At 33.3% G+C, this 10,412-nt stretch overlaps 1 protein-coding gene across 1 annotated transcript; it reads right to left on the bottom strand.

Moving 5' to 3' along the window:
- Positions 1–1,079: 1,079 nt before the first annotated feature.
- On the bottom strand, positions 1,080–7,827 carry LOC125198742 (wall-associated receptor kinase 5-like). The gene is made up of 7 exons (XM_048097031.1): positions 7,209–7,827; positions 4,610–4,996; positions 4,027–4,530; positions 3,436–3,792; positions 3,136–3,312; positions 1,961–2,218; positions 1,080–1,498 (listed from the first exon to the last, which is right to left on the bottom strand). The coding sequence occupies exons 1-7, from the start codon at positions 7,732–7,734 to the stop codon at positions 1,080–1,082; spliced, it is 2,628 nt and encodes an 875-aa protein (XP_047952988.1). The 5' UTR covers positions 7,735–7,827.
- Positions 7,828–10,412: the final 2,585 nt, after the last annotated feature.

Below are 10,412 nucleotides of genomic sequence, written 5' to 3'. Positions count from 1 at the left end.
GTTCTCACAGGAAGTGGTAAGTTTCCAACCTTTATCTCTTCTATATTCTTTAGAGTGAATTATTTGCATTTGGCTCGGTTTGATGTAAGTGGTAGTTTTATTATTCCGTTTTTCCCATTAAGATCATATGTTTTATCACATTCCTTGAATTCCATATTCTCGTGCATGTTTGTATTCGCGAACCAAGTTTTATTTATGTACTTAGTTTCTAATTAATAGTGCGTTAACTGCTTCTCTTAAATTGTATCCGTCTCATTAAATATGCAACAATTGTTTTTGGCGCGAGTTTTTTATGTAGTGTTGTTTTTGTGAGTTAATGGAGAGAGGGTAAAGTAAGAGAGAAGAAAAAGTAGAGGAGTATTATTTATTTTTTAGAAACGTTTCGTTTTTAATTGGATGGCAAAAAAACGTTTTTATTTAATGGGACGAGATGGATTATGACTTTGTTTTCTTTTATTTAACTTTCCACTTTTTGTATTCTATGTTACATCCCTCGACGCCTCGGGCTATTATTCTTCATGCTTAATTAAGAATGCTTTTAGTGTAGATTTTTTCGTGATTATGGAGATATCGACCTCGAATGTGACAAAAAAATAGTATATTGATCGGTTCTAACGTACGTGGAGACATGTAAAGGAATTCATTCGCTAGGTATTGAGTAAAAGTAAGAAATTGATCACAACGTAATAATCGTTTTATGATTTTGATCCCAGATATTATGTTTTTGAATTTTTGCATGAAATATTTATTTCGGATCCTTGTCGATGGCCGGCCGGACGTCAAATATTAACGAGTCCAACGTGTTTAAATCGGATTTTAACCAAATTAATCCACAACATTGATTTACTCTGTTCAAAACGCGATAAAGTTTGGGCCATTTAAAACCCCGCGATTCACAAACTCATCAAAAACGTAAATTGGCAAAAGAAATAGAAAAGGAGTTTGAAAAAAAAATATAGAAAATCAATTTCAATCTTATAATAAATAACCAAGGTTGATCATTCTCTCCATATATGGATATTATTATGACGAACTTTGAAATAGTAGCTGCATAAGGGATGTGTATTTGATGTAACATTCTAATAAATATTTTCCCATCCCCCAAAGTCCAAATTCATCGTGGGCATGTCTTCAAAGTATCTCACATCATCTGATTCAACTTTAGCACCACTAGACATCCTGGAAATCCTAAAACTTTCCAATTCTGTAGCCACTTCTTTCATAGTTGGACGCATTCTCCCTTTTAGATTCAAACATCTTTGTGCTAGCTTCGTAACTAGAATCACCTGTTTCTTTTCTCCTTGCCCCAAAATTTGAGGATCTAAAATTTTTTCCACACATTTTCCTTCCATGCATGTAAGGAACCATGTTGCTAGACCTCTCTCCTCCTCCGGTTTATCGAATGATATCGGCCTTTGCCCGGAAAGAAGCTCAACAAGAACTACCCCAAAACTATAAACATCGCTCTTTTCTGTGAATTGACTTGACTGAAAATACTCTGGATCAAAATATCCAAAAGTCCCTTTAACTAGAGTAGTCAAGTGAGTTTGATCTTTAGCAACTGATCTCGAAGTTCCAAAATCTGATACTTTAACAACATATTTTTCGTCTAGGAGGATATTACTAGACTTGATGTCTCTATGATAAATAGGCACAGAAGATGCATAGTGTAAGTACGCTAATGCCCCTGCAATATCTGCTGCAATTTTCAAGCGCATGTTCCATGTACACAAAAATTCACTACTCTGATCATGAATTATATCAAACAATGTTCCATTTGGCATGAATTCATAAACCAACATAGGAACCTCAGTCTCTAAACAACACCCTAATAATTTGACCACATTTTTATGATTGAGTTGTGATAATATCACCACCTCATTTATAAACTGTTCCAATTGATTCTCCTCGACTAACCTTGATTTTTTTATCGCCACAAGCTTACCATCATATAACATACCTTTGTAGACAACGCCTTGGCCCCCTTGTCCAATAATTCTGCTTTCGTTAAAGTCATCTGTGGCTACCTCTAATTCTTTTGCAGAGAAAACTTTTGTTTTTCCTAGTGTGCATTCATTCGCCTGTTGTTGTAATAGAATACCACCATTTTGTTTGAAGAATTTCTCTTTAACCATTTCATTCTTTCTCTTTTGCAGTAGTTTATACAACCCATAGACCACCAAGAATATAAGCACAAACCCCAATCCAGATCCTACACCTACATGCAAAAATAATTACTTGTGAGAAAATTAACAAAGCTTTACAAATAAGTGAAACTAAAATAACTGCATAAATAACTATATTTAACAATATAGAGTCCTATTATATTGATAATTAACAACTATGTCAACAACTTACGTTACAGATGTCAATACGAAGGCATTTGTATGTCAACTAAATATAGTCGACATAGGTATGTCTTTTGTTAGAATCTATATTTACATGTCAACAGAAAGACATACATATCTCAAATACATTTAGTTGACATACCAACGTCTACGTGTGGACATCCATAACGTAGGTTGTTACATAGTTGGCAGTTACTACCTCTGTCCCTGAAAATTTGACACAGTTTACTATTTCGGTCCGTCCCTGAAAATTTGATACATTTACTATTTCGGTCCGTCTCCTAAAAAATTTAATACACTTCACTTTCTACCATTTTTATTTAGATACACCCCATATTCCACTAACTCATTCCTACTCACATTTTATTATAAAACTAATACTTTAAAAGTAAAGGACCCACATCCCACCAACCTTTTCAACTCACTTTCCAATTACATTTCTTAAAAACCCGTGTCGGGTCAAAGTGTAGCAAATTTTGGGGGACTGCGGAGGTAGTATTAATTTAAGATAATTATCATCAACTGATCATATTTCCTAAAAAAGTACTCTTACCGTCCCACAATAAGAGTCACATTTTGCCATTTCGGTCCGTCCCACAATAAGTATCACATTTCACTTTTTACCATAAATGGTAAGTAGGTCTCACATTCCACTAACTCATTTCACTCACATTTTATTATATAACCAATATATAAAATGGACTCCATATTCTATTAACTTTTCCAACCCACTATTATTTGCATTTATCAAAATAATATAATATGTACATGACATATATATTCTTACCTATAAAGATAATCATCTTGGTTTTCGATGGCGGTTTCTGAATGCAACCTGTACCATCTTTCTTCCCATCACCAATATACCCTATTGGACATGAACAATGGAACGTCCCAACATCATTTTCGCAAATTGAATTTGAGACGCATGTGTTAGTTGTATTATCAGCGCATTCATCAATATCTGCTCGAGACACGTGTAGGATCAATCGATTAATAACCTGTTCTAATCTAATTAAGCATACGTTTGTAGGTAATAAATTATTGCAGTTGCTAAGTATAACAAGGCAAAAGATTGGATTCTAACCTTGGCACCCTGGATTAAGGTAAGGATTTCCTTTGTATCCTTTGGAGCAGTTGCAGAGGTATCCTCCTAGCGTAGCATCAAAATCAACACAATCACTGTTATCTTGACACACGAACTTAGCCTGATCCTTCACCGCATCTTTGCAATTATCCACTCCAATCCTCCAATCTAAACCCATGCTCGGTTTTTCCGATAACTCATCAAGTCGGAACTCCGATGAGTTCTTCATAAACGAAAATCCAGTACTATAACTATCAACTTCTTTAATGTATTGGATGAAGGAGTAGCTGCAAGGAATATCAGTATTTGTCCGTCGTTCACTAAGCTCGGTCAAATTTGCTTCAAGGTAAGTCGTACCTGCAGATGATTTATCACATATTTCACTGTCTAGTTATGTCGTGTTCTTTATTTTCTTAATACTTGGACACTGGTTAGAGAATGCTTGGTCTTCGACAAATTGAACACCATAAAAATAGTAAAATACCACAAAACAATTAACACATGTTTGTCAAAGTAATGTTGAAACCCATAATTATAAAACAAAAATCCCTTCTGAATTATTTAGAAAGAAAAACATCAACTGATTATTACCTCTTGGAATGGGTACTCTACAACAACCATCACCTCCAAATGATACTGGTCCATAATGGCACATTGAGTTACCCTGCATATAACAAATGGCGGCGCAACTGCTGCGAATAGAACTACGTTTTTCCTCTCCAATAATCCCAACAGCCATAAAATCACAGCCAATTGCATTGATCCAGTTATCATCTGATAATCTATACGGCGTTTTCAACAAGTCAATAGTCAATCTTCGCTCCTCTGGCTTAGTAATTCCAACTCGAGAGTCTGACATATTGTAGCAAGTTGAAGCTATGTTCATATAGTTGACCACAATTTTTGATGAGTTCAGCTCAATGATTTCAGTGTTTAAGAGACGGAGGAAGGGTTTAGCAGGGTTGGTGGCCGTGTTGCAGACAACTTCGAAAGATGGCTCCAAGTAGCAATTTGGGCCCATACCAAATGGAAATGGAATCAATACTTCCCCACATTGATCTAAGCATCCAACTTTGACAATTGAACTAGAAATTGCTGGATGAAACAATCAGAGGTATTGTTAGTGACTAAATAAATTAAATTATAGATGGAACTAGAGAGAGAAGAAACAAACTTTGGCATCCACCCGGTAAGTAAGGATTTCCATCGTAACCTTGAACACAACTACATGTGTATCCTGTATCACTGGAATAGTTATCAACACAAACACTCTTGTCGTCTCGACATGCATAAGTAGTGGAACTCTTAGCTCGACTGCAGTTCTCAGTCCCTACGATCCACTCCAAGCGCACGATTGGCGGTCTTGTGGCTGATGCCCAATTATCATTTACCAATACCGTTGAGTTGTCCAAGTAGTTCAAAGGATATGAAAATTCGCTTTCATTTAAAAAAGTTCTCTCCTGAATAAAAGCATAGCTGCATGGAAAGAGCTTTTTGCGTAGTGCTTTTCCGCTCAAGTCAATTAGTTCTGCTTTCACCAAACTTGGGTCTGTTCTTAAGTCTGTGCTTAAAAAACAAATTTTAGAAAACTAGTATAGAAATTAATTTTAAAATAACAATATGAAAATTTGTTTCAATTGCATGATTTCAAGAAAATTAATCTTATAAAATAATAGTATATCATTTGAGATCTCCACAATTTGAAGTCTCCTTTAAAGTATTACACAAACATTCTGTTATAAATTAACAAGAGTATTATATTGATTTTCCCTCTAAAAGTAGGATGTTAAATTGTGGACGGATGGAATAATTCGTAACTATATCCCATCCTGAAATTATATTAAACATAAAAAGTTTATAATTTGGCAAAGTACTAATTTTTTGGTTGTTCACATAGCTTGAATCAAAATTTATAGCCAACTCAAGAGCGTGTTGAGAATCTAGAAAAACATTGAACGGCACGTAGACAAATCAATTATTCTATCAATTCTATAAAAATAAAATTACAGTAATCCCTCCGTTCCATAATAATAGAGTCATTTTGATAATTTGGTACGTTCCATAATAATAAAGTCATTTTTTTTTTTAGTAAAAGTCAACACATTTTTTCATACATACTTTACTCTCTCTTATTTTTTTTCTTTCTTCATCTCTCTATCTTTTTTCATTTTCCACTTTATTCTTCCTTTATTAACTCACCTAACACAAGTTCTTAATCTCTGTGCCGAAAAGCACTGATGGATCCAGCTGGGAGCAAGGGTCCCCAAATAATTCCCACTTATTATATTATTGAGATCAATTTTAAATATAGGGTCAGTAGCCTAGCCGTAGTTCGGCCAATTCTCACAGCATAGACCTAAGCTCGATTCCTCCTCATCGCGTTTATTTGCAGATTTTAGTTTATACTAATTTATTCTATTTACGATTTGGGAAATTGGTCTCTAAAATCATGAACTTTACCTAAAATTTGGTATTTCCCATAAACTTTGAAATTGGTATATAATATCACGAACTTTGCATTTTGTTTGGTATTTCCCAAACTCACTCAAATAAGTTATTTTCATCAAAATCTTATTTAACGTAGGCAACCGTGATATGTTTTATAATATTTTGAACCACTTTTTAAGTTCATAACATGTAGAATAAAAAGTTACGTTGAAAATCACGTTGATTTAATTGTGTGAAGTATGATGAAAAAGCCCTCGTAAGTTAGTCAAATATAGTAATAGACATGCCGTGGGAAATACCAAACAAAATGCAAAGTTCGTGATATTATATACCAATTTCAAAGTTCATGGTTTTAGAGACCAATTTCCCTTACGATTTAGGTAGTTTTTTTTAATTTTATTTCTTTTTTATTATTCTATTTTATGCAGGTTTTAGGTAGGTAGTTTTTTTTAATTTTATTTCTTTTTTTATTATTCTTTTTATGCAGATTTTAGGTAGCTTTTAAATTTTATTTCATTTTTATTAGTATTCTTTTTTTTTTATAAATTAGATATTAGGTAACTCCTCATCACGTGTGTTTACAGATTTTAGTTTCTACTCCCTCTGTCCCATTAAAAATGCAACGTTTTCCTTTTTTGATTGTCCCATTAAAAATGAAACGTTTCCTAAAATGGAAACAACTCTATCTCTACTTTTTCATCTCTCTTACTTTACTCTCTCTTCATTCACTCACAATACAACACTACATAAAATCCCGTGCCGATTTCCAAATGTTGCATTTTAAGTGGGACGGAGGGAGTATTATTTATTCAGGTTTTAGGTAGTTTTTTTAATGTTATTTCTTTTTTACTATTTTATTTTATGCAGATTTTAGATAGCTTTTAAATTGTCATTTCTTTTTTATTATTATTTTTTATATTTTAGATATTAGGTAGTGGCAATTTATTTTAGTTAATGTTTTAATGCTTGGCATGAATTCAAAATATTTAATTTTCCGTGCCGTTTTTTAGATATTAGATAGTTTGCAATTTTTATGATTATGAGACTTTAAACTTAACATTATTTTTTTAGTGATATTATTTTTTAAGTTTTAATATAGCATGTATTTATTTTATTATATAACTCGCGCCCCAATTCAAAAGGTCTGGATCTGCCACTGCCGAAAAGAAACTTTTATATTACTATAGAGCAGAGGGGGTATTATATTTTGCACAATAGAAAGTAGATTAATTTTATGTAACAGACTAAAACAACAAAATAAGACCATTTTTTAAATGACACATGGAGTATTTGATTAAGAACTCTTATCTACTATTGACAATTACCTCTGATATCTTGCTGGCAACAGCCATTAAAACGGCAATTTCCGACACCGTTTGTAACATTCTTGTCCACACAAAACGCCGAACAGCCACCGAGGATTGAACTTCTGTTGGATAGCACCACCATATCATCACACCCAATGGCAGTGACCACGTTTACATACGAAAACATATAGGGAGTTCCCGACAAGTTCACGCTCATACCATGTTGATTGCCTGTGCTGCCTGCAGACAAATCATAGCAAGCAGAAATCATGTAGGGGTTTTTGAGGCGAATGTAAGTTTGATTGAATTCAATCACTTCTTTTTTCATAACGGAGAGGTAAGCTCTTGGAGGGTAAGTGGATGTATCGCATTTAATGTTAAAATATGGGTTGAGGCTGCATTTTTGGCCGACTCCGAACGGATACGGAATCAGTAAATCTCCACACCGATCAAGGCAACCGGGTTTGGCATGTAGAGCGGCTGAGAATAGAGGCGAGAAAAGTAGAAAAACAGAGATCAGTTGAAGAGGATTCATATTGATCATGTTTAGTTGAATGAACGCTCTCAAATGCTTGGCTTAAAACATCTCTGTACTTGGACTTTTGGAGTGAGAGGACTTTGACTACTTCTCCCCCTCCGTCCCGCCTCAAGCGAGGCACTCATTTTAGGCACCAAATTTTTGTACTCTCCGTTTCTTCATAATTGAGTATGAATTTTTCAGCACGAAGTTTAAGAAATGGGTGTTGAGTGTGTTAAGTAGTAAATAGATAAAAAGTAAGAGGAAGAAAAAAAGTAGAGAGAATAAAGTGGAAAGTGAATATAATAGAAAGAATAAAGTAAGAATGAAAAAAAAATGTTACTATATATAGAAATGACTCAACTAAGAGGGAACTTCTGCAAATGAAAAAATGACTCAACTACAAATGAACAAAGGTAGTACTCTACTATTTTTAGGCAAAACCGGGTGGTTCGACTAGAAATGTGCGATTCATTTTCAAAAAATAATAAAAGTAAAATATGATTATTATTTAATCAATCATATCAAAATATGAACAATTTAATGAGAACAATACCAATAAATCTTTTCTCTAACAGTCTAAAAATAGTTAAAGTTACTACCATGTCTCTTAGGCTAAAGCCTATTGCTTTGTTTTGCCTAGTGTAATTTAACTATTCGTGTTTCCCGACAATATCAGCAAAAAAAGTTCTTAATAGAAAAGTGGCACATAAAATTCAAATTTATCATCTCAATTTAATTTGGGCCAATATCCAGTTGTGAAAAGGTTACGACAATATTGAATTTTAAGTATAAACCCAAGTAAATAAGTGAATATCACTTGATTATGAAGAATGTTTAAAACCCAAGTTCCCCACTGCCTTCTTAATAACGCCAAGAGCATAACACCTAAAAGTTTGGTATTCTTAGAATCTTAGTTGTGGAATCTAGAAGATTGAAGTCTGTTCTGCACCACACTCTATTTATCGGGACCACACGTTTCTCTTCTTTTAATTTTATTAGTATTTGAAAGATATTTTAAACTACAATTAATATTATGGTTCTTGGATAAGAAGATTTTCATAAAGATTACCAATAAAATCGGAATACGTGTAAAATGCAATTTTGGAAATGATGTAATTTAATGAAAATACTAATGTAATAAAAGCCACTCCTAGAATTTAAAGCTATATGTTCAATATTCTAAAAATGGGACTCGATCGGCCACCGCAAACTAGTGGACGGTCCAGTACATCCCTAAAATGGTTAATCAGACTGGTCCAACTGATGACCAAAACTCATTTATTTAATTTTTGAAATGTTTTTGTCAAAATCTATAGTTAATGGGAGGTCAAGTTATCAACACCTCTACTACAAAAGATTTTTATGATGTAATGTAAATATTAATTATTCTTATAAGTAGTCATTAGTTATGATATTTAATTATAATTATCATCCATTAAATTTTTATTATACTTTACTAGTTACTAAATTTTATTATTATTTGTATAATATATATTTAATATTTTTTTAATATATTACTATTAATTATACTTTATTATTTACTAAATATTGCTACTACTTTTACACTATAACTAATAATACTAATGCATAATTTTTCTACAATAACTAATAATTAGTGTTGAATAAATATGTATTTGCCATAATATCACTTCTTTTTTATTTTTTTGGTAAAAATATCATTTTTTCTTTCATATCAAAGAAATTCTGATTATGAAGATTGCATTCTCACACTTACAAGAGTTGGTATTTATAGACTAGACAAACTTATAGTTTAGGATGATTAACCCAAATTGTTGAGTAATTTGAGGTATAAAGTTTAGATTTCACCCACTTATTGTTATTTTTAGAGTTATCGAGTGTATTGAAGTCTTCATACAAAAACAGGTCTAAAACGAGGTTAAACGGAATTGAACGGGCCAATACAGAGAATTTGTCTGCCCGAGCGTTTTCTAGGCGAAGAAATGCCCGCCCAGGCATTTGGGTGGAAATGCCCGCCCAACTTCCATACACACGATTTTGAGCTAAATTGAAGACCTATGAGGTGAATTGAAGGCCAAGGAGCTTCCCCCATTCAAGAGATTGAAGGAAGAAGACTCCCCACCATCATTTCTACCCATTGGGAGTTTCTAGTTTCTCTTTCTACTATGTTTTCTTCCATTTACTTAGAGATTTCTTATGTTATGGATTTGAATATGTGTAGCTATGTTTCTAGTAGGGATTAGTGAAGTTAGGATGGATTGTATGGATTGATCATTTGGTTTAATGCTCATCTATCTCATTTTGTTGGTTTTGTTGATTATTGAGTTTTTTTTTTTATCTAATTGCTTAGCTACCCGTTGAATACATCTTTTGCTTAATTGTTGTCATTGAGAAATGCATGATTAGGATAGATGTTTAATCAACAACTTCGTGTGATCCATGTGATCGAGTGATGAATGTGTTTGAGTAAAGGCTTCCGTCCGTAGGTCTTAGGAGAGGTCGATCAACGTGTTAGATGCACTCGAGAGAGGGTCTAACCGATCAACTCAACTTTCGAAACCACAATTGAGGCCGTATAGATGAGCATGTCCCGTAAGTGATACCCGTGATATATTCCAACGGATCTAAATCCCTATCCTTTCCCAATTTGTGTGAAAACAATCTTTTATTTGCTTTTCTTGTTTAGTTGTCTTATTTGTTTAATTACCCTCTTTTAAAACTTA

The sequence above is a fragment of the Salvia hispanica genome, unplaced genomic scaffold (assembly GCF_023119035.1).
Source record: "Salvia hispanica cultivar TCC Black 2014 unplaced genomic scaffold, UniMelb_Shisp_WGS_1.0 HiC_scaffold_23, whole genome shotgun sequence".
NCBI lineage: Eukaryota > Viridiplantae > Streptophyta > Magnoliopsida > Lamiales > Lamiaceae > Salvia > Salvia hispanica.
Note: the sequence above shows the minus strand (reverse complement) of the source record. Positions and strands in the feature narration are given on the sequence as shown.

Coding starts and splice junctions, on each gene's coding strand:
- LOC125198742 (XM_048097031.1), bottom strand. CDS start 7,734: ATGATCAATATGAATCCTCTTCAACTGATCTCTGTTTTTCTACTTTTC. Junction 4,997..7,208: donor TTGCCAGCAAGATATCAGAG/GTAATTGTCAAT, acceptor TTTTAAGCACAG/ACTTAAGAACAGACCCAAGT. Junction 3,793..4,026: donor TAGAGTACCCATTCCAAGAG/GTAATAATCAGT, acceptor AATCATCTGCAG/GTACGACTTACCTTGAAGCA.